At 37.4% G+C, this 24,641-nt stretch overlaps 4 protein-coding genes across 5 annotated transcripts in view; 2 read left to right on the forward strand and 2 right to left on the reverse strand.

Moving 5' to 3' along the window:
* Positions 1-3,035: 3,035 nt before the first annotated feature.
* nes (nestin) lies at positions 3,036-9,702 on the reverse strand. Its single transcript, XM_060870272.1, has 4 exons — positions 8,827-9,702; positions 8,122-8,246; positions 6,826-6,902; positions 3,036-6,392 (listed from the first exon to the last, which is right to left on the reverse strand). The coding sequence occupies exons 1-4, from the start codon at positions 9,637-9,639 to the stop codon at positions 3,307-3,309; spliced, it is 4,101 nt and encodes a 1,366-aa protein (XP_060726255.1). The 5' UTR covers positions 9,640-9,702; the 3' UTR covers positions 3,036-3,306.
* A 972-nt stretch (positions 9,703-10,674) lies between these two features.
* On the forward strand, positions 10,675-16,213 carry LOC132845901 (C-type lectin domain family 7 member A). Its single transcript, XM_060870274.1, has 8 exons — positions 10,675-10,809; positions 11,426-11,527; positions 11,819-11,923; positions 12,151-12,185; positions 12,297-12,471; positions 12,601-12,761; positions 13,793-13,911; positions 14,034-16,213. The coding sequence occupies exons 1-8, from the start codon at positions 10,746-10,748 to the stop codon at positions 14,182-14,184; spliced, it is 912 nt and encodes a 303-aa protein (XP_060726257.1). The 5' UTR covers positions 10,675-10,745; the 3' UTR covers positions 14,185-16,213.
* gpatch4 (G patch domain containing 4) lies at positions 14,779-19,174 on the reverse strand. Its single transcript, XM_060870273.1, is given in 7 exon segments — positions 14,779-16,026; positions 16,817-16,867; positions 17,140-17,246; positions 17,601-17,711; positions 18,433-18,525; positions 18,709-18,782; positions 18,864-19,174. Coding segments are annotated over 7 exon segments (1,284 nt in total). The 5' UTR covers positions 18,931-19,174; the 3' UTR covers positions 14,779-15,245.
* A 1,444-nt stretch (positions 19,175-20,618) lies between these two features.
* The window catches only part of pear1 (platelet endothelial aggregation receptor 1), a 35,804-nt gene continuing 31,781 nt past the window's right edge, over positions 20,619-24,641 (forward strand). For both annotated transcript variants that reach the window (XM_060870275.1, XM_060870276.1), the window contains exon 1: positions 20,619-20,849. The gene's annotated coding sequence lies outside the window, so the exon portion shown is untranslated. The remainder of the gene's footprint in view (positions 20,850-24,641) is intronic.

The raw sequence follows: 24,641 nt of genomic DNA on the forward strand, positions 1-24,641 counted from the left end.
AAAGTCTGTACCATCAACCGTACCATCAATATGACTCGGCAGAAATTGAGATTCATCAGACCAGGCTATTTTTTTTTCTTTCAGCCTTCAGCTGTCCATATTTTAAGTTTTTGCCCACTGCAGCCTCAGCTTTCTGCACTTGGCTGACAGATGTAGATCATCACATGGTCTTCTGCTGTTGTAGCCCATGTGCCTAATAATTTGACATATTCATTCAGAGATATTTTTCTGCTCACCACAATTGTACAGTGTTTATCTGAGTTAATCATAATTTTATGATTAGATGTTTGCATGAAGCAGTAGGTGTACAATTGTAGGTGAATACCTGCTTATATTGTGTACACTTAATATAAATCTAGAATTTAGATAAAAAATAAATAGATACATTTAGAAGCAAAGTTCTGTTGCTTTCAGTGACACCATCTAAGACTAACAAATGTGTGTAATCTAATACAAAATTCCTGCTCCATCCTTTTTAGCTTTAATATTAAATGTGCTTCCCAGATTGTCCACTAGATGGAAATAGAAGCCATTTTATCATATTTGATCAGACCCAGAAATCAGTGCAGTTTTCATCATTCTCCTGACCAAGTCTTGTGCTGGTGATTCATCTCTCTGAACAGATAAATGACTGTTGGCTTGATTTATATATTTTTTTTAACTTTGCATAGCTGAAAGGATTTGTGGTGGTTATTCCAGGCAGGTGTAAGTGTTAGTGGGAATTCAGCACTGTTCTCAGCAGACCTGATGACCACAGTGTCAGCTGAACTGGTCAGCAGCGATGTCAAAGGCAACTGTTAACTTGTCGCTTACAGATGACCAGTGACCCCTCATCTGATGTCCCAATAATAACACCTCTCCAACACTCTACCCTGATGGATCATTCAGCTTCAGTTTCACTAGCTACTCCTGTTTAGTTTAATTTTAATCTTACACCACCGCCGGCTGTTTGTATGGATCGGAGTCTGTTTAGGACTGAAGGGTTTATTACTAAAATATCTGCCAAATAAATGCAGGTGCTAACCATTAAATCAAGACATGTTTAACAAACCATTTACACACCATAAGTACGTATAACAGTAACATATTATTTAAAGTGTTTATTATTATTATTATTATTATTTTGTTGTTGTTGTTGTTGTTGTTATCATTCACATTATTATTATTATTAGTAGTAGTAGTAGTAGTAGTAGTATTTTACAATGACACAAAGTATAAAGTATAATAAAGTATAAAAGTATAATACCTGCAGTAACGGTTATTTATTTTCATCATAATAAAAAATAAATACAAGACAAACCATAAGATGTTAGATAATAGTTCATTGTCAGAATTTTTTAAATTTTTTTTTATTCACTATTGTTATTTAGTCCCATGCTGTGATTCATCTGTTAACTTGCTGTTACTTTGTAAACACTACTGCTGGTTTAATGATGGTGCACACAAGCAGTTTCTTGATGTTATCTAATGCAGTTATACTGTTCTTTAAACAAACACAAATGCCTTTATTCTGTGAAATTTATATTTAGACAATTATTCATTTTGGGTCAAATGCTATCAAATCTATTCTAATATATTTAAGGAAAATTGAATGCTAATTGATTGCATATGATGGTTGCTATAAACACTGTTTATGTAGTAACATTGCTGACATTTTCCATTTGCCTTATCAGCTGATATAGAATTGCATTCCTCTGTCAGAGATCCAGATTTGCAATTGGATCTCCATGATCTAGTGCAGTTCTTCTCTCAGCTGCTGCATGTCTGTAAAGTGGGTGGGGTTAATGAGAAGGATAGTACTCTTTTTTTTTTAAATAGTATATAAAATAAAAGGCATGCCATTACTCAGACAAATGCAATTTGTATCTGAATGTAGTGTCCAGTCTTTCTTGATTTAATTTTACAGATACTTAATTACCCAGCAGCTTCCAGGAAATCAATGGACGCTCATTAATGGAGACAGATGGCACGTGGTACTGAGGACACGCATCTCAATTCAACCCTTATCTTTCTCTGGGTTGTGGCTTTTAATATGAATGAAAGGGCAATGTTTCAATTCATGTTTTCTGTGTTTCACTGTCAATAATGTCAATGAAGTGTCAATGTAGTATATCTTTTTTAATCTCAGTTAGGCGTTTAGTGATCATGTGGCTTTGTTTTATTTTAGAACTTGCTTATCCTTATGTCTCACTATAGTCCAAACTACACCCCTGCAGTTGCTTTTAGAATCCAGTTGCAATCTCTTGCATCAAGTGTGTTGTGCTGTGTCATGTGCTACAGGAAGCTTGTGGAAATGACTAATGTCATCACAGGGAGCAGGTGCTGAGGGGGCAGACTGGACCAGAGGCAAGATTCTTCCCCTTGCTCGCTTTTGTTTTATCTCCCAGAGGACTCTCTAAATCCTGATCTGTGTGTGCGCAACAACTGTCCATTTCTGGTTGCCCAAATAATAAAGGCTCACAGCAGCAGGCTGGAAATCTATTTAGAGATGAAAAAAAGAGCATGACAGACTGCTGAGGTAATGCAATTACTATCTCCTGCTCTGTCTCCCTCACTCACTCTCTCTCTTTTCCTCTGGCCTTCAATGAGCCTCATACTGAGCACAGGTCTGAGATACAAAGCTAAAGGCCTGCCACTGTCGTGATTAATGACAGAAGGAAAAAAGTACCCAGTTCTTTCTGTCCTTTTGCAGGCTGGTTTTGGAGATAGAACTGTGTTATGCTGGCAATGATGAGATCAATGGTGATACATCTAAAACTCTTTGCCTTTGAACAGTGCCTCTATCCCACAACATTTTATGATTCATTTAACATAATTTTAATGAATGGTTTCATTTATTGAATCTACTTAGTGCCACTGAAAAAAGATTTTATTGGTACTACAGTGTACCAGTTATATCATTATTACATAAATCAGTGATGTTTATATTAGGGTTGTGTTTTTTCCTTGATGTTTCCATTGTATGTCTGTATATCATACATACGTATTCTCTCAAAGAAATTAACACAGAAACACAATGCAATTCAAATCTTGTTTATTATAGTATATTGTTCAAAAATCCCAACCTTATTTGTTTCACCTAAAAATGTAGACAAATCAATGTCAAAATCAGTAAGAACAGCATCCTGACACAGATCAATTAGGAATATCAATTAGGAAATGCACTAATATTAATTAATTGATATATATTTATGTTATACTTCTCACTGTTTTACCTTACTTTCCCTTTCCATTCTGTGCCACTGCAGTTCCGCAATGAATATAATATTGCAGATGTGTGAGATGAGTAATGCTTATAGAATGCAGTTACTCTTCACCAGAAGACCAGGAGTCACCTTCATCAGTGGAATCCTCTGCGTTGACAGTCTCCTTATCTCCATCTCTACTCTGTACATGTTTGGTGTGTGGCATCTTCTGCTCTTCCCCTCCCTTCTCCGTTGTTTGAATCATAGAGGTGTCCATATCTTTCTCAGGTTTGCTGTTGGTTGTTGGTACTTCAAGATTTCCCCAGTCCTCCCCAAAGGCCATGGTTTGGTTTGGATTAATGCTTTTGTCTGAGTATCTCTCAGTCTCTGTTTGGTTATTTGGATCATATGTAGCAGCAATCTCAGTGTTTGTTGCACTCCAAATGCCCTCCTTAATGCTTGAACTAAAGAAGCTGTTATGGTCATTATCTTTTTCATTAGCCTGACATTCTTCTTTCATGGCACCTCCTTGGAAAATATTCATGTTTTCTTTTTTGTTCTCCATTTCCAAATCACCAAATTCTTCTGCAGTGCTATGTATACTGTGGGATGCACTGGTAATTTCATGGCCCAAATTTTCCCACTCTTGTGAAAGGCTCTCAGCATTTTCACCCAATACACCACCGCTACTGTCTACTGCATGTTGCTGTTCCTCATTATTCTCCAAATCTTCTGCTTGAAGATCATTACAGGATTCAGAGCTCTCCTTTTTCATTACACCTGAGACAAGGCCTGTGAAGAAAGGATCGGTATTTGAGACTACGTCCATAGTACTTGCACTGTCCTTTTCTAGCTGATGGGCATGCATCTCACTCTGGGAAAGCAGCTGAGAACACTGGCTCTCATTTGAGGATTCGTCCTCAGAACTATTTGGCTCTTCCAGATCTGAGTCTTTAATTGTCTGACTGTCTGGATGATTATGTGGAGAAAATTCATCTGTGAAATCTGCATGAGTGAGCATTGACAGGTTCGACTGCACATCCTCCTCTTTTGGACAGACATGTTCTTCAGTAATATCAGTTTCATATAGTGGATCATCAGATGGTGTGATGTCTGTGGAAATTTCTTCAAAAGGTTCTTCTGCAAGGGATTGTTCTTGGGATGGTTCAGGTAATGGAGTGTCAAAATACTTCTTGTCTTCACTTTCATCTGCTAGATTGATTTCTATAGATTCTACATTCATGTTGTCTGCATTGTCTCTATTTTCTGTTAAGGCAACTTCACTGATATTGGACTTTGTAGTCAGAAGTGTTTGCTGCTTACTGGTTTCACTGTAGAAACTTGCACTCCCATCAGGTAACTGTGAACCTTCTTCCTGTTTCTCAACCAGAACTGTTGACAGATGGTAGTTCTCAATTTTTGTCTCATCCTCACCCAGACTGTTCTCATTACTATTGTATCTAAGGTCGCTTTCAGATTTATCAAATAAACCATCATCCATTTTGACATGGCTGTCTATCTCACCACTTTCATTGTGAATATCAGTCTCCTCACTCATGCTCTCTCTTAACTCATTTTGTGCTGATTCATCTGTGATTATGTCATCTATGCTGCCTAGCTCTGGCTCCTCAGATAGATCCTCCATGGTGTCAAAGCGTTTGGCGATTATCTGGCTCCTGTTGCTGCCCCCCTCATGTTTCTCCCTTTCTTCCTCACTGTCAATATGTTCACTCACACCCAGATGAGAGATTGGGATGTTGGCATCTGTCTCTTCGTCACTCTTGTAATGTATGAGGGGACGAGTATCTGCTAGTGTGTTCTCCTGAGCATAGCTGTCTGCTTCACCAGGGTCAGTTTTCCATGATGCAGAGATGTTTAATGACTCGTCTTCATCACTTTGTCTCTGCTCCTCTTCTGCATTATATTCAACTAACTGATCTTTGTTGAATGCATCTATCACTGTTGTAGCTTTTTGACCTACAAGATTATCTTTTTCATACGTATCCATCACTAACTCAGCATTTTCACCAATTAAGTCAACTTTTTCACATGTACTCATCATTAACTCTGCTTTTTGTTTACCAAAGCTTTCTTCAATTTCTTCCACTATCATCCTTTCCTCTTGAACATAAATCAGTTCCTCTTGCTCCACTGTTTTCGCTTGCTCAGTTTCATTTTCCTCTTCATGCACTGTAATATCAAACTCATGACCTTCCAGGACTTCAATACCAGGCCATTCAGTTTCTACTTCCATTTTTTCTTGCACTTCTTCTGTCCCTTCCTCTGACTCTCTCTTGACTTCTGGTACACTCTTCAGTGACTCTTCTTCTACAAAATGTAAAACATCTTCTTTTACATCTGCCCATGTTAGAATTTCACTGTCATCCTCAAACGGGCTGAATGTATCTGCAGACAATTGTGGTATTTCCTGGAGTAACATTGAAGCAGGTGTGTTAGTGTTTTCAGCAAGTAGTTGTACTTCTGCAGGATCAGAATCCATTTTAAAGTCTTGTGTGCAGTTTTCATCGATGTCCTCTGACTCCAACTCTTTCTCACAGACTAGGTTTCTGACTTCTTGTATCACTGTCTCATTTTCCTCCCAGGCAGACACAGGCGCATGTGATATTTGAGCCATTTCAGTAGACACCTCAGTCTCCTCTTCATCTCCATCCTCTGAACTCTTTGCTTCCTCAATATGCTGACTAGAGGTCAAACTCTCTGGAGTTTCGGGATGTCCAGCTAGCGAGGCAATTGTTGCGGTTTCATTGGCACTAAACAAAACCCGTTCAACTTCTGCCTTAAGAACTTTGTGCAAATCTTCTTTACCATTAATACTGAGTATGGACTCAGGCTCATCTACAGCATTAGGGACTACAGAGTCAGAGACAGAAGCAGCAGAGCTTGCTTCCTCCTCAGCTCCATAATGATCACTGGAGTCTGCTCCATTAAGATGTTTTTTTGATATAATTGCAGATGTTTCTAGTTTTTGCTTCTGTTCCCTTACAATGACATCCTCTTCCTTGGTTGTCTGAGATCTCTTGAGTGTCTCTTGTGGAGTTCTTAGTGCCAGGCTCCTTGTAGGAGTTGGAGTCACGAGGTTAGCTTTATGGGTGATTGATCTGGAGGTTGTATTTAGTGGACTGCTGAACAGACTGGAAGAGATGGCTTGAGTGCCTGGAGGAATCTCGGGAGACTTAGTGATTCCTTCTGTGAATGAAATTGGAGAACAGGAAGAATGGGTTCTCCTCAATGATAGGTCTAATATTTCATATAAAATGAAAACCTAGTCATATAACAGTACAGTATTTAAGTTCTCATACATTGTAATATTAAAATTCTACTGCATAGTTTCTTCTTAATAATCTTTGAATGCTCAATCGTGATCATAGAGCTCTAATCATTCTCCCAGAGGTATTATCAGGATACATAGTAGTAATGAAGTAATGGTGTAATGTGGATATATTGATCCCCTAGCCTACATTACTGGAAACAGCCATCTGGTCTGGTGACCTATAGGGACTCAGACTGCTATTATCAGGACAGGCTCCATTTAGTAAAATGGCAGGTCATCTACACACAAGTGCAACATTATATCCTGATGTGTTGTGTTATATTAAAATCTCTTATATAAAAGAAATACCTAAATGTGAGACTCTCCTGTTCCTCTTACTTGCAGCTTGGTTGTTAACTCTCAGGCTTTCACTGTCCAACAAAGCTCTAAAAACACATAAAAAAATTCTGTTATAAACATGCATTAACACATTTTTCATTACTTTCCAAACCCACCTATATACTGTAAAAGCACATGAAGATACAACCAACACCAACAACATTTCTGAAAATAAAACTTGACACTTTTAACTAAAATACTTTCTGCCAGTTATATGGTTCACAACCAAGTTTAAAAAAACTAGAGGGTATAAGTCTGTTGTTTTCAGTAAACATGATGATTAGAGTACTGTAATGGAAAATTTCATAGAGGTGTTAATGAAACACCATAAGTGCTTTACTTATTGGTCATCTGACATTGCTCCAAAGAGAAAGGATAGCTCAGGATATCTATAGTGAATTGAACTGCACCATACATTCAGACCAGTAATAAAAGAGACCTCACTTTCTGTTTCATCTTCATAGTCCTTTGTTTAAATTTTGGTATTATTTGTGTGCATACTTACTGTGACTACAGATCAAATGTTAACTGAACATAGATTTCAGTAGTAAAGTAGGAAGAAATGAATGTGTATATATCTCTAAAAAGTAAAGAAGAGCTATAGAGGTTTGTATTGCTCTCAAGAAGCAAGCTTGAGCCCAGGGTTGTTGTTATGGAAATGAAGTGTCAGATTTGTCTTTGTTAGGCCATCTGCAGTGCACATGCCAACGTCACTGACTTTATTTATCACACAGTAGCAAGTAGTAATGGAGCTCATGCACCATCAGATACACAAGTGTGAGTGCAACAGGACAATAAAATTAGTCGTAAATTGGATGTAATACACTGATGGAAAATGTAAATTATACTACATTCTTTATTCAAGTTTTGTTGCAGTCATACTTTTAGTGACGGTTTGTAATAACCTATTTAATACCTAACTTTGATGAAGGTTCAAGAAGATGTTTTTTCCCCTAATTTTTTTTCCCCTCATTTTAGGGGTCTGACTGCATGGAGACTTTAGACTTCTGTCTTTCCAGCATTATCACTAAGTCCTCTTTGAGCTCCCTTTCTCTTCAGACAATTTCCTTAGATGGGTGAGGGGCTGTTTTGGATGACCGATGAGGAAAAGACTATTCAAAGCTCTTTCTAACTCATTAATATCAGTTACATTGTATAGAGTATAGCAGTGCTGTCATGTCCACATTATGTGTTAAAGAATATAGTGAATCTAAAGAGTAATAGGAAGAGGATTTCCATGATACGGCCCAAGATGCAAAAGAATACCTGTAAGTAGCCACCTCGAGGTTCAAAGACATCTTAGTCTTCAGCAGATTGCGACTCTCTACCAACAGATCCCCAATCTGCTCTCCGAGATCCAGCTTTTCTGCCTCCAGGGCCTCTACATGAGCCTTTAAAGAAAAAAGGATAATGAAAAAATACAGCATAAAGCTCATCTTCTTTCAATAAACTTCATTTTAGATTTTGTCATGATTCAAATTCTTTCTTTTTGCTTCAAAAAAAGTTACTTTGAAAACTTTCAAATAAATATGTCTGTGCCAAGTAATCAGCTCAGTGATCAAAAACTTTATGGCCCGGAATATCATTATCAGTGATTCCTAACATTTTACTCTTTTTAGCATATCTTCATGTGTACTATCAGCCTGTGATAAGAAAAATGAAAAATGAAGCTCATCTGTACATTCACAATTTATAAAACAATTAAAGGTACATTTGCACTACAATTTTAGGAAGCATATAACTATACCAAGAACTCAATGAGAACAGCTGAAGAATTTAAAAAAATATATTTTCAGATGAGAAAAACAATGACAGGAAGTCAAGTTATTGTTTTTGCATCTAATAATAATGTAAAAATATGTTGCTGTTTCTAATTCATATAGACTTGGTTGCTACACAGATATTTGGAAATAAGTTAATTTAACACTGATTTATTCTCTTAAATGAAAATAAACAACAACTTTATTTTACCTGAAGATGTTGAATGTCTTGATTCTGCCTCTGCTTCTGTTGTACCATGTTCTTCTCTATCAATTCTCTCTTGGCCTTTGCACTTTCCAGTTCTTTGGCTAAATCTTGTACTTGTAGCTGACTCTCCTTCTTCTCTTGTTTGATTAGTGTCATATCAGACATGGTCTGAGTCAGTCTTTCTTCTAGTTTCTTCATCTGTGTCTTGTACACACTTGCTGCTTCATGCCAGGCTTGGGCAGCTCTCTGTGAATACTCTTCCCCCAGGCCATGGAGATTGAGAGTCTGGCTGTGTTGAGGAGCCATTAGCACAGGTTTTGAGAAGGCACATGAGGACTTCAGGGCTGCCAGGTCTTCCTGATGGAGCTGCACCTGTAGAGAGATCTCTTTCTCAAGATGAGCAGCTTGTTCTCTCAGCCAGATCTGCATCCTCCTCTCATCCTCCAGTGTCTTCCTGCTTTCTTCAAGTTTTCTCTTAGCCTCAGTCTGTGCAGACCTCTCTTTTTGTCTCAGTATGTTCAGCTCCTCAATCTCCTGCAGCATGTTGCTGACTTCTAGTTCCACACAATCCTTCTCTCTCCAAGTGTTCTGCAGCTCGTTTCTGGCCAGACTGAGTGCCTCCTCCTGAGCTTTCCTTTGCCCTCCAGTGTCTTGGTTTCTTCGCATGGCTTGGATTTCTCCCCAAAGAAGCTGATTCTCCTCTTCCAGTAACTTCACATGGTTCAGGTATGACTCCAGCCTTCTGTTCAACTCCAGCATCTCATACTTTTCTGCTCCAGTGGAGGAGAGTGGATGCCGGGAACTGAAGATCTCCATTTCAGTGGGACGCAGCTTGTTTTAGGTCTACAAGAACTACAGCCGGTCTGTCTGTATGTGTGGCTCAGGGGTCTGGACCTGCAGAATGGCCAGCACAGAAGAGCACTCCTTTCATAGTGTGTGAGGAAAGGGGGAGGGCAGGGGGACAAAGGGTGGTGGGCTGCAGTGGGGGAAAGCAGTGATGTCATTTGTGGAATTAACTCTAGCACTGCTGCATATCTGAGAAGCAGTAATTTCCTAGATATTTTAGAATCTGAAGAATACGAATATACATATTTATATCTGACTGAAAGTTTTATGTTTTAGTTTTCAATGATGAATTTTACTTAAAAATCAGTTATACTACCTTACATATATATATATATAACATATACAAATATAAAACAAATATAAAATGTATTAGTCAGTAAAAAATACATTTATACCCTACATGCTGACATTATTCTTTATTTATTATCTGATCATTCTTTCAGTCACATTACTAAACTACTGCATTCTTCACAGCGCCACCTTGTGGGGTAAAGATAGCTTGAAGCACATATTCATTCAATCATCTTCATTAGGTGCTTTATGCCAGACAGAGTTGCTGAGGATCCAGAGACTATCATGGCAAAACTGACAACAATTCACCCATAACTGTATACCTTGGTCCGTCACTGGATGATGAATTAGCTGAAGCGGAAATGCAGTATTCTAGCTGTGGATTTTTTTAACAATATATTGAATACCCAGTGTAGATTCATGCTTTTGTGGTTATACTAAGATACTGTATTTTTGGTGAACAAAACATAATTAGATTTGTTCTGTTTTGATTAGATATATATACAGGATATATACTTAATCATATATAAACCAACTGATAATAAAGAGAACACATTGAAAAATGACACATTAATGAATTATAATAATGAACTTGGTCTGATGGCTGATACACAGCAAAGTTGAGTTTAAAAAGGGTGTAAAAGGAGTGTAAAAGGGGACTGTACAATGTTTCTAAAAGCAGTACTTTCCAAGGGTTAAACGTCACAATTCACAGTTGAATTTCAAAAGGAGAAGCATTCAGGTGTGAGTAACGTTCAACTGTTCCTCCAGAGCCTGCGGTCACAATGGCAGATGATTTGAACTACTCCACAATTGTTTTCGGTACAGCTACCCCTGTTGTGGCTAAAGGTGAGTTTGACCTTTAAAATTGTTTTTCTTACAGTTTATTATTTCAACCTGGAAACCAATGACTAGTGAAAGAAAATAAAAACAATCAACAATTGTTTACGTTTTATATAGGTTTTATTGTGTCTGTCCTCTTTGATACAGCAGAAATAAAAACAATATATCTGAAAACGTATTGAAACATTTCCTCAGGTAACCAGATTCATAAGACGGATCTTAGTCATTAAATAAATAGCAAAGAACTGATTAGTCTTTAACTCTGTTACTGTTGGCCATTACATTTTTAGGAGTAACAGGGTTGATGTGCTACTGAAATAATGTAAATACATAATATTAGTTTTGTAAAAAAAAACTTGTATGTACTTGTCTGATCCACAGAGATAACCTAAAGATATTGTAGGTTTACTCAGATTTTTCTGTCATTTACTGTCATTTCACCTAGTATTTAGCAAATAGCTGTTTGTTTGTACCAGAAATACTGAGATAGAGTACAACTGTATATTATTTTCTTTGCTTTTTTTTTCTCTATTTGTTTTCAAACCTATTTAAAAACGATTATAATATGCCCTAAAATGACATATTATTCCCACTGAACCTTTTGCTTCCTGTTTGTTAACAGATGCAGAGACTGATAATGTTGTGTACTCAGAAATCAAGAAGACAAAAAAGGAAATACCACAAACCACTCCTGTGACAACTGGGAAAATCTCTCCTGTTTGCGGTACTTAATTATGAATTAGAATTACATGCTTGGACATTTGTTTATTCCAGGAAACACGTTTTACATTGGAGGTGCTGAAATTTTACTCCTGAATATCACGGGTTCTCCTGCAGTGGGTTCATCTGTGCTTGGTTTATACTTTTAACCATATTATGTAAAAATGCTTACAATGTTATTTACAATGACAAATGATACCATAATACCAAATGTATTCATACTTAACATTGTTTCAGTGTGTGTCTTGTGAATTGCCCAGAATAACGCAATCCATTTGATTTTGTTCTCTTAAAGAGGATGTGGCTTTCCCCAGATATACATCATACAGACAGGCTACAGTTGCTCTGGGGCTATTGTGTATTCTCTTATTGGCAGGTTTAACCACTATGTGTGTCTTAAGTAAGTATGAGTAAGAAATGTTTCCCCACATTTGGACCCAACAGCTTTGCACTAGTGTGCTACATTCTTGCTAATTCTCTCAATCACCTATAAAGCCTAGTCTTAATAGATGTCTGTTGAAAATATGTTAAGTGAAAATTGTCTTTCAGTGACAAGCAGTAATCTGTATTTGTGTGAGATAAGCGTGTTGAAAAAAATGACTGACAGACTGTTGTTTTCCGACACAGACGCCAAGTATCTTTCAAAATACACCTCAATTTTGGTAAGAAAACTGAGCAGCTAAACCTCATGCACAACACTGTCAACCCAATGCACAACACAATCAATCCAGTAAACTAAAGTTAAACTTAACCAGTATCCACACCTTCTTCAGGCTCTGTACACCAACGAGAGCATGGCACACAGGATGTTGCAAGCTGATAAGGCAGCACTGGAGAAAGAGAAAGAAGAATTAACTGCAGAGAGAGATCAGTTCGAAAACTCCCTGCAGCTTATCCAACAATTTAAAAATTTTCCAGTTAGCACATATTGTACATTAACAATGAACAGTAAGTACAAGCTAATTGAAACCTATAACTAACAGTTCATTCATTCATTCAGTTACTCATATTTATATGTGTACACAGTAGAGTCATTTTGACTCCGAATAAAGACAAACTATGGAACATCTCCTGCAGATGTTCACTGTGAGCCCTGTATGAAGAACTGGATTCAGAATGGTTCTAGCTGTTACTTATTTTTCATTTCGTACTCGGGATGGCTGACCTGGAAAAATAGTCAAAGTTATTGCGCTGACAACGGAGGACACCTGGTGGTCATTGACACTCCAAAGGAACAGGTGAGTTTTAAAAAAAAACCCAATAATTTACCTGTTAAGAACTGACTGTCAGTCATATTTTTGGTGTACTCCTAAACAAAAAGGTTCCTCATGCACTCTGTGGAGGATTAAAGGTTGTTGGATTAGTAAAATATTCAACTTGGAAGTTAACAAGCCAACAGATTCAAGCTGTTTTGTGTTCTGTTTGGGGTCTATATGACCGAGAGCCTCTGTAAGCTGTGAATAATATATCCACTGTTTTTGTTTTTTTATCCTGACTTTCCATTTACAAAGGTCCTTTCCAGAAATGCGTTTTTTCTTAATGATTAGGTTTCTAATGTCTGCTATGACACACACACGACTACACACATGAAATGTTTGGGGTGATATTCACTCCTGACCACAGTGATAAATGCTATTGAATATAACAAATGATTTTTACATTTTTTGCATCTGTTCTGTACCCAAGGTGCAATTTCACCCTCTCTTATATTTGCTCAAGAGCATATATACAATATATACAGATTTTCTTTTTATTATTTTGTTTCAATTAAGTTAAATTATATGGTCATTTCTGTATTTAGTTGCTTTTCTGAAACAAACATTCCTACTTCAGTAATTGTAAGAGTTAATGATACACCGTATTTCTATGCTTTTATCAGTTCAATAATTGCAAGATTCATTTTGTTAATTTCAAAATTATAATCATTTTTTTTTTACAGTTTAGTCATTGGGGTCATAGTAAACCCAAACAATAAGGAAGTAAAACAAATGTCAACAGAACATGAGGATTAAAGTTATACAGGTGAACAAGGAACTGTAATCATAATGTTTTAACTTCTTACTACAGGTTGTAAAGGTCTGCTTCCAGCTCCTGTAAGCACATGAAAAGTGATTGATTTTAACTCTAGGATGTTTACAGAGGCACACAACTGTTCTTTATAATTAAATTACAATTTCGGAATTTGTCCTACAATTCTGCTTTACACTTTACTGAACATGATTAGTGATCCTTCCACTTTGATTCATTTACTTCCTCTGTACATTCAAAGGCATTTATCAAACAGAACACACCCTTTTACTATGACACATATCATGGGTACTGGATTGGACTTTCTAAACGGAACAACTTGTGGATTTGGACCACCGGCGCTGAGCTTCAGAACAATGGGTAAGATTTTATGAATGAGGTTTGAAGCTCATATTCTGCTGCAACCACAGATAATGTCCAGGCTAATCAACTAAATTTTCATTAGTTCTTGTCAAGGTGATGAATCCTACTCTTCTTCACAGGTTCTGGACTCCACCTAATCAAACTCAAGACAACTGTGTGTTGTCAAAACCTGACAGTGCTGAGATATACAACTGGGATGTGGCATCTTGTGGCATGTATAACAGATTTATCTGTGAGATGAAAGTGATGGTATGGCCGAGTCAAATGTAGACAGCAAAAAAACCTCTGGACTATTTTGTTGATCTGTAGAATACAAGAAGGGAATTTAAAATGTGTTCTGAAAATGTCCAGTTATCATTAGAACTGTAGGAGCTGCTGTTAAAATCGGCTAATAAACGTTGACTATGGCTTGTGAATGGTGAAGCAGGAAAGTGGTGACCCTACATCAGGAGACTGAATTCTAATAAATCTTCAATCTAATAAAAGAAAGAGAACACCTTTAAATTTTAGATACTTATGAACAGACACTTGGGCGTCTCAGAGAAAATAAATACTTTGAACATAAAACATTTGTAAACTTTTTTTTTAAAAACTAGACTAGGCAAAACCATAAATACTAATTAATAACTACAAAAATCCTGAGTGTCTATTTTCATATGAGCCATTAAGCACCACTGTGGAGTGTAACATGTAAAGAAATTCAACCCTGAACGTGGACACAAACAAAACAAAACAGCATTAATAAGCGATTCATAGCGTCCATCTCATTCTACAACCAGACTCCGGCTCAGCCAGTAATCAGCTTCATGGTTATGTTTGCTTTGTTTATATTTTGACTGTAAGCAACAATAACAAGCTATTAGGTATATTTAATCAAAATGGCCTTTAAATCTAAAGATAATTTAGTAAATTAAAAAATATAAAATCACAAATAATTCAAATAGGTGACTTCATAAAACACTGAGCAAGTTCATGGAGAGGATATGATGAGAATGAACCAGACCTGAAATTCACTAATTTAGAACAGGATAGAAAAACTGAAAAAGAATTTAAAAAGTCATGATGCAGTGCAGTACAAACAGTACATTTAGATCCCCTAAAAAAGGATCACTTTTCAGATCATAAAATCATTCATTACTCACTTTGTGCATAAGTCACACTTTTCCTGTTCATTTCATTGACGTGAACATTAACTGAAGCTTGTGACCTGCATGTGCATGGCTGATTTGAGAACTACATGAAGTACATGAGTACATGAAGGAACAGGTGTTCCTAATAAAGTGGACAAGTTCAACATATGACATTGCATTTACATAATTCACCAGAAACCATCAATCTGTATGCTTCTTTTTCTTCTTTTCAGATGTTTTTTTAATGGCTCTATTCTCAGTCACTGTCTCTAGTTCCTCTTCTCTGCGTTTCCTTTTTTTTGGTTGTGATTGTAGAGAAAGAACAATCTCTGCTGTGCTGATGTCTAAACTACAGCAGCTGTCTATTTCTGTAGCTGGCGGCTTGTCTTTATTTGCCTTGGAGGATTTCTTTTTCCTCTTCTTGCAGGCATCAGGTTCTGGCTGAAGCTCACGACTCTCTGGTTTTTCCGCAGACTCTTCACTGACCGGCGCAGTACTTTTTTCTGTGTGTTTCTTCTTCTTCTTCTTCTTAAAGACACTTTCCTCTGTTGGTTGATGTTCAGTTATCTCTTCCTGCATCTCTGTACTTTCCTCTTCCTGCACAAGTTGGGTCTTTTTTGTCTTTCTCTTTGGGTCCACAAAAGAATCTGCTGCATCTTCAGATTCTAAATCAACTTTGTCTTTTGACCGTTTCTTTCGCTTTTTCGACATCTCCTTGTGTTCCTGTGAAGATTCACTGTTGTCTTGGGCCCCATTCTCTTTGGGCTCATCTCAGCACTGCTTTTTTTTCTTGGCTTTCTTCTGTTTGGTTTTCTCTGCCCTCTCCTGGTCTAATGAAGAACTAAGCTCAGTGAGTGCTGCATCACTCAGAGGTGTGGTTTTGTCCATCTGCTTTTTCTTGCCATATTTTGCTATGAACTCTTGCTCTTGTTGCTCCAGTCTGGCTAGCTTGGCACTCATCATAAGACCATGTCTGGCACCTCTAAAGATTACAAATAAATAAATAAACAAATACGTTCAATATATTATGCCACAAATTATTATAGAATTTGTTATGATGATGCAACACAGACTAAGACACAATGTAAATCAGAAGTGCACAATTAACTGTTCCATGTTGTTGGCTTCCTCACATAAAAATATACTAACAAAACTGCTTGTGAGCTTTTCATTTAATCTGGTGCTTCCTTTCATATGTTTAAACTGTACCTGGGATAGAAATAATTATTAATTAGTCTGGAACCTAATGTAGTGTTTAAAAGATACACAATTAATGTGAACAATCATGTGCTTCAAATATTTGGTTAGAACTGTGATGGTCAGGTGTCCACATACTTTTGGCCATAATTTATACAGGCTTTTATGATATAGTACACATAAAATGATATTATATTTTCTTTATTTAAACTAACTCATAATTGTATACATGACAATAGCTGATTGAACAACCATTATAATCATTTAGCCACGAATGTTCACTCCTATTTGTAGAATCGTAGGTTTTTAGTTAGCTGCATTCCCTGTGTGTTAAACTGTATATCTGGCATAAAGTCACATTAAACAGTCAAGAAGCTACGATTGTCATTTCCACCATATATAGCTGATGCAGTTCCTAGAAAAATGTTTCCCTGGTGCTACATAAAGACACAGAGCTACAGAAAACACAACCAAAAACTAAAAAGTAAAAATGAACTTAAGCACAAAGATTAACCCATCACAAAGTGTTATTGTATGACTGTACATCTGAGGAAAGTGTGATGTGTAGTCCTTACTTATGTGCAGTTCGTCCTCCGCATGCTTTCATCAGCTGTGCATCAGATAAACTGGGTGTGAAAAATACAGATGAAAAGATGATGGTTTACATGCACACTTCATACAACAAAAAGCACCTGATTACACATTGATCACAGTACAATGACACTGGATTATTTTGACAAAGATAAAATCAACCATTAAAAAGTGTTCTTAACGCTTTACATAGTAGTAATTCAGCTTCTGACAGAATATGTTAATAAAATGTTTAAAAGAAAGTGTGTCAACATTATTATAGAGTTATATATAACTATTATTATAGAGTTATATGTAGGCGCTTTACTTCTTGGTGCTGGAAAGGTCTAGCTTCTCTTCGTCCTCAGAGCTACTGTCCTCAGAGCCAGATGATTTTACTTCAGGCTGTTCCTGCCCTGAGAGGAGCGTAGCAGACTGGAACACACAAGACAGGAGTGAGAAAGGTTTGAGTTTAAGAGCACAGCAAAAGAAAAATACCAGTGATAACATCTCTCCTGTGGTAGAAGATTTTATCTTTAGAAATACTACATTTTGGGGGTGCATTCAACATTTCTTTTTTTCCCTCTCTCTCTCTCTGTCTGTCTGTGTTTGTGTGTGTGTGTGTGTGTGTGTGTGTGTGTGTGTGTGTGTGTGCGTGTGCGTGTGCGTGTGCGTGTGTGTGTGCGTGTGTGTGTGCGTGTGTGTGTGCGTGTGTGTGTGCGTGTGTGTGTGCGTGTGTGTGTGCGTGTGTGTGTGTGTGTGTGTGTGTAAAGCTGACAAAGCTTGTACCTTGACAAAGCATCCATAGAGCATTGACTTGTTCATTAGGGCCTTACGAGGCTTCTTGTTAGAAACCATTCCATCGTCTTCTTCCTCCGTTTTCTTCAACACCACTCCATTCTAGATCATAAAGCAATTGTTTAATAATGTGCTATTCACTGATGTAGTTTTTTTTTAAATAATGTTTTACAGTCATTGAGCCTTTACAGAATGTGGAGCTGAACATGGGTTTTAGAATTTCTGTACTAAACTATTTTGTTACTTCCACAGCTACAGCATTTAGTCTCTTTGAATCACGCCATATCGAGCTAAAATTCAGATGTGGCTGTCTATTTTTGTTGTCTTTTTTCTATGTGTGAGCTGTTAAAGTTGGCCACAAATCACAAGCTGATCCAAAGGACAGAACCGTAGTGCTGCAGAAAAGATACGTGTTCTGTAAATTTTGACAAATGAACAAAATGAGAACACAATGAGGTGTAGGAACAAAATGTTTTCAATTATTTATTTATATAACTATATAACAGTTTATTAGTCAGTGTGTGTTAAATATGCTCAGGTAATATTTTTGTGCTTTCCATACATATTCTGCAAAGACTTATTTTTCCATTTCAGTATTTTTAACCAACGAATGAACGTTTCATGTAATGTTTTAGATGTACATGCCCTGCAACAAACTACTTTTCCAGCTTTATAGTTTTTTAATTACATGCAATGTAAACTTACCCAAACTAAACAGCAAACAACCTAAATATTGCAATTTTCACTGTGATTCAAATAGAATAATAAGTATAAAAGTGCTGTAAGTGTGAGCACTGCGTTCCTTCTGCTCTAGGACACGTACCTGGTCTGACTCCACAGATAAATTGGTAGATGCCTTGTTAAACACATGATCCCACCAGTGAAATGTGAATTGCTCACTTTCTTTATGGCCAACCTGAGTGAGAAGCAAACACACGCACTAAAAGATCTGAGAGCATCAGCTGCCAGTGATGTGATATATACATGGTTTATGAAAGTTTTTACACATGAGATACAAAAGCTGCTGTATCATCTTTAACTGGCTGGATAGACATTACACATGCTACATAAACAGGAGACAGGCAGCATTTCTTCTCACCCCTCCTTTGTCACATTTCACTTTAACTTTGATTGCTTCAGAGATGCCATTCTCAGCCCTTCCAAGACCTTTACCTATTAAAGTAAGACATGACCTGTTAGAACATACATCACATACACGAGTAGAGGTAAATACTTTAAGCTTTTTCACCTTACCTTGCTCCCAGCCGTGACGGAGAAGCTGTTGCTCAGCAAAGCTCTTCTTCTTTGCTGTTTCTGTCATTGTACTAGTTATCAGGAAAAAAAAGCCAAAAGACCAAACTATTTACTTCTGTCTTGTTTACTACTCTATACCGGTAGTTAACACTATAAATCAACACAGACTGTGATTAGAAAGACTGAACAAGCCAACCATCATAGCGATAGTTTTTACGCACAAATAATAACATACACTTCTGTAATCTAATTTAACATGAGCCCCACGTGTAGGCAGACATGACACCGGAAGTGTAGAATCGGCGTGGCAGCTGACGTCATCACTCTCGCAACAACCAATCATGTTTAGAAAATAGTAAATTACTTCTGACATCTGCTGGTCATCTTATAAAACTGCATGTACCCAGTATCAAATGTGATGAACTTCCAAGATTACAGAAAGTTTTTTTTTTTTTTAAAAAGCCTGCTACAAACTTTATTCAAGCTATTGTACTGTTGTTTATCAGTGTATGTTGTTGTATATAAGGAAGATTGGATGAAAAGATTTCACATTCAATTCAAAAGCCCTGAAATAATTATTATTTAATATGCACCCTTATTACTGCAAAAACTAACCAAAGCACCTAGACATATATTTTGATGTTATTTTTGTGTGTGTGTGTGTGTGTGTGTGTGTGTGTGTGTGTGTGTGTGTGTGTGTGTGTGTTTTATTTATATATATATGTGTGTGTTTTATTTATTTTGTTTTATTTTGTTTGTGTCACAAACATATTTACAAACATATTTATCACTCATTAAGACTCTGTACTGGCACATTGGTTGTGGATGTTCTGCTGTTTGTTGCTGTACCTGGGGTCTATCTGTAATTACTGCACACTAACAGGGATTCAACTTGATCATATCTGACCCTGACCTATTTGTACAATCATAAACATATTTTTTAGTAAGCTCCTTGAATAAAAGATTTGCCAAATACTTTAAATGTTCATTTCTATTATTCTCTAAATACAAATAAATGCAGTATTGTTGGAGTGTATTTACTTTCTTTTTTGTTTCTTTTCCTTTTTTATTTTTATCTGTCTCAGTGTACAGTACATTGTGTCTAGTGTTTGACCTGCTTATCTGCAGTGAAGGATTAATAGGAAGAGAATCAGTTATCAGTGCTGGAGCTGCTGTTTGTACGGAAATCATTCTCTCAATGGCCACTTTTAGCTCATCATCTCATTGATGTCACTTTATTTCCATTACGTTGTTATGTAGTTAGTTTACAACCCTTAAATTTTAAAAAGTTAATATAGACCTCTATGCTAGCTCAACTCGTTTGTTGTTATAGCTGTTGTTATGGATTTGGGTTAACTACAGTTAGTAGAGTAGAGAAAAGAAAAGAAGAGAGGATAGGTGAAGAGAAGAGTAGAGTAGAGTAGATAAGAAAAGAGGTAGAGAGGAGAGAAAAGAAGAGAGAAGAGGTAGAGAGAAGAGAAGAGAGAGGAGAGGAGGAAGAGGTTGAGAAGAGAAGCGAGGAGAAGAAGAGAAGAGAAGAGAAAACAAAGAGAAGAGGAGAAGAGAAGAGAAAAAAGAATAGAAGAGAGAAAATAAGAGAAGAGAAGAGAAGAGAGAACAGAAGAGAAGAGAAGAGGGGAGGAAGAGAAGAGAGAAGAGGAGGAAGAGGGAGGTTAGTATAAGTTCTTGCCCACTCCTCCTCCCTGTGGTTCATTACCACAGCTGTATTTACGCTCTAACTTTCTGCTTCACAAACTGAAGACACACACACACACACACACACACACACACCACAACGACAACGAACGGGGGACTTTCGGATTAAAACTTTTTGCGACATTAGTGGAGTTTGGAGCGCTTTTTTGTGCATTATTTGTATTCAATTTTTTATTTTTTATTTTTTTGAAAACGTGGTCTCCTGTGATCCTGGGCTCCTGCACACCTTCCCCCAGCCTACAGAAACACTAATGCGGCTCAGCAGCTGAGGTAAGAGTTTAACATACTTACTGTCACCTTCAGTCACAAATAACCTTAGTAATTAAAGTCATATCACATCTGGATATATCTCAAACAGCTGGATTTAATATGAACACATCAGGCTGCTGTGATTAAAAATGGTGTTAAACTTATTTCTTAGTACTGTGAGATATTTGAGATATAAGTTGTACGGCTAGTATTGGATAGGTTTCTAGATGATAATACTGTATGTAATCTAAACTTATATAAAAATATAAATAGTTTAATCTCTAATACATCTGTTTAATATGATTGATTCTGTATATAAACTAAACTTATATAAAATATAAATAGTTTAATCTCTAATACATCTGTTTAATATGATTGATACTGTGATGTATATACTTACTGATATTTCAATCTTTGAAAATAAAACCACGATGTAGAAAAAATCCTATTAACCTTTAAAAACATGTATTTATTTAAGGCATTACATTTTGTATGATTTCAAAAGCTTTTTAAATGGAAAAACCTCAAACCTTTTTATGATCTGAAAGGTGATTATGGTCATTTTTATACTATGATAAGAAGGCAAAGGTGGCTCAGGTTCTGGATCTAGTTTGCTGAACTCCCTTTAGAAAGTACTGAGGAAGTTGCTTTGTTTCTGGGAGTTGCTTTTGGTACTGATTGCATATATAGTGTATACTGTGACGTGTATGTGTGTGTGTGTGTGTGTGTGTGTGTGTGTGTGTGTGTGTGTGTGTGTGGTTGGGCGGGGGGGCTATCTAATTTTTTTTAACTAGGGTTAATTAAATGTCTGAGTCACAACAAAATAATGTGTAATATATAAGTAACTGGAGGATTAGACTCTAAGCCATTATAAAGTTCATTCAGTTTCATCTCAAATGTCTGTGTCTCTTCAAAGACTTTGTTATTGTGGAAGACTCTGTGGTGGGTCCAAACAACAGTTAATTCTATATGTGGGCTGAACAAACCTCTTAAGAGTAATAGCTCTCAATGTAGGATTGGTTTCTTAGCCATATTAATTTAGGCACAAAATACAATTCAAAAATATTCTTTAGGACAAAACCAGAGACAAATGCTGGTATTTTGACAAGTATACATATTTGGGTATATCTCCTATTCATTATGTATAATCATTAGCTTTTCTGTCCTGTCAGTGTTGCAGCATCTACAGAATTTCCATCTTAAAATGCATATAAAGTCCCATCAGAAAGGCCCATCAGTCCATCAGGGTTGTCAAGGAAAGCAAAAAGTCTTGCCTTTTTTTCTGTTGTTTTGAAAATTTCTGTTGTTTTACACAAGAGCAGCATCAATTATTAAAACATAAAACATATTAATGATCACAGCGACAGCTGTTGTGGACTACACAGATGAAAGATGGTTGCATGACCCACCTGCCCTGCATATAAGGCTTTTCCTTTTTTCACATGTTTTTCACCCACCATATTATTCTGATATCTGGAGCTGTGCAGACTTGGAACAGGAGCTTTTGGTGAGCTCTAGGTACCTGGCAAGAGTAGCAAATAAAACAGCATCTGGGAAGCAGAGGTAGCATAACCGATTTGCACAGCAGACAATTTTCACCTGGTCAGCACCCAGCTGAGTCTCTCATCAGAAACAGACACCAGAAACAGCTCTTGGGATTTCCAAAGCTATGATAGCTGACTGATTTCTCTCCAGGTTAAGTACTTCACTTCTATGATTTGTAATCAGTTTTAAAGATTTGAAGTATTTGCACTGTATTTGGCTTAATTTTATGAACATAATTCATGCATAATAAAGTTGTTAAATAGTAACTGTGAGTGAAACAGGGACCCAAAAGATGAACAATTCACATCTTTAATGACCATGCAAAGAGATCGAATGGATACATACTGAATGTTGTGCTGTATTATCATTGGATTGTAACTGCACGTTAATTGTAGTTGATATTAAATGGCATGTAAGACACTAGCAGCCATATTTGACAGGGGGAAATGTAAACATTTATTTTTAAATAAACTGTTGAGGTCAGGGAGAAGAATAAGTCAAGAAGCTTTTATTGTCATTTCAACCATATATAGCTGATGCAGTACACAGTGAAATGAGACATTTCTCCAGGTCCATGATACTACATAGAACAGACAGAAAAGACAGAGCTAAGGACTTAAATAAGTTAGTTCTAGCCACATAAAGTGGATTTGTGCAACCTGGTTAAAACAGTGCAAGACAAAAGACAAGAAGACAGTGCAGGACAAAACAAACAATACAAGTCATTAAACAAAAGCAGCGCCGACCAATGTACATATTGTGTGTTCTATAGTACATGTGCAAAAATGCTGGAATGAACACTTAATATAGTAGCAGCAGTTATGAGGTATTGTAATGTATTGTGCAGACAGCGTTTGGCTGAAATGTGCAAGACAAAACAGTGTACAAATATGGCATGTAAACAGTTTGATATGGGTGGTGCTGTGCACATGGATGTATATTGGACCGGTGTGTATATGGTGCAAATCAGTGCAGAGTCTGATGGCTCGTGTAAAGAAACTGTCACCAGTCTGGTCGTGAGGCCTGAATGCTTTTGTACCTTTTTCCAGAAGGCAGGAGGGAGAAGAGTATGTGTGAGGGGTGTGTGGGGTCATCCACAATGCTGTTGGCTTTGTGGATGCAGCGTGTGGTGTAAATGTCCGTGATAGAGGGAAGTAAGACTCCAATGATCTTCTCAGCTGTCCTCACTATCCGCTGCAGGGTTGTGCGATCTGAGATGGTGCAATTCCCAAAACAGACAGTAATGCAGCTGCTTAGGATGCTGTCAATGGTCCCTCTGTAGAACATGGTCAGGATGGGAGAAGGGAGATGTGCTTTTTAAGAAGTAGAGATGCTGCTGGGCTTTCTTGGTGATGGAGCTGGTGTTGAGTGACCAGGTGAGGTTCTCCGCTAGATGAACACCAAGAAATTTGGTGCTCTTGACGATCTCTACAGAGGATCCGTCACTGTTTAGTGGAGAGTGGTCGCTCTGTGCTCTCTTGATGTCAACAACCATCTCTTTAGTTTTATCAACATTCAGAGACAGGTTGTTGGCTCTACACCAGGCAGTAGGCTATTGCACCTCCTCGCCGTATGCTGACTCATTGTTCTTGCTGATGAGACCCACCACGGTCATGTAATCAGCAAACCTGATGATATGGTTCGATCTGTGCATTAATGCACAGCCGTGAGTCAGCAAGGTGACCAGCAGCGTGCTAAGCACGCAACCCTGAGGGGCTCCAGTACTCATTGTTGTGGTGCTAGAGATGCTGTTCCCAATCCGGACTGACTGAGGTCTTCCAGTCAGGAAGTCGAGGATCCAGTTGCAGAGCAAGGTGTTCAGTCCCAGCAGGTTCAGCTTCTCAATCAGGTGCTGAGGGATGATTGTGTTGAATGCTGAACTAAAGTCTATGAACAGCATTCGAACATAAGTGTCTTTATTATCCAGGTGGGTGAGAGATAAATGAAGGGCCGTTGCAATGGTATAATCCGTGGAGCGGTTTGGACGATGCCAAAACTGCAGTGGGTCCAGCGAGGGTGGTAACTGGGTTTTGATGTGCCTCATGACAAGCTTCTCGAAGCACTTTGTTACAATGAGTGTGAGTGCGACAGGGTGAAAGTCACTGAGGCAGGACACTGTAGACTTTTTTAGCACGGTGACAATGGTGATTGTCTTGAGGCACGTAGGAACAACAGCGCTGCTCAGGGAAATGTTGTTAGGGCCGCCCTGTCCCCAGCTCTGAAGGCTAGGTCTCTAGTCTTCAGCAGCGCACACACTTTAGCAGTACT

Source organism: Tachysurus vachellii, chromosome 5 (assembly GCF_030014155.1).
Source record: "Tachysurus vachellii isolate PV-2020 chromosome 5, HZAU_Pvac_v1, whole genome shotgun sequence".
Taxonomy (NCBI): domain Eukaryota; kingdom Metazoa; phylum Chordata; class Actinopteri; order Siluriformes; family Bagridae; genus Tachysurus; species Tachysurus vachellii.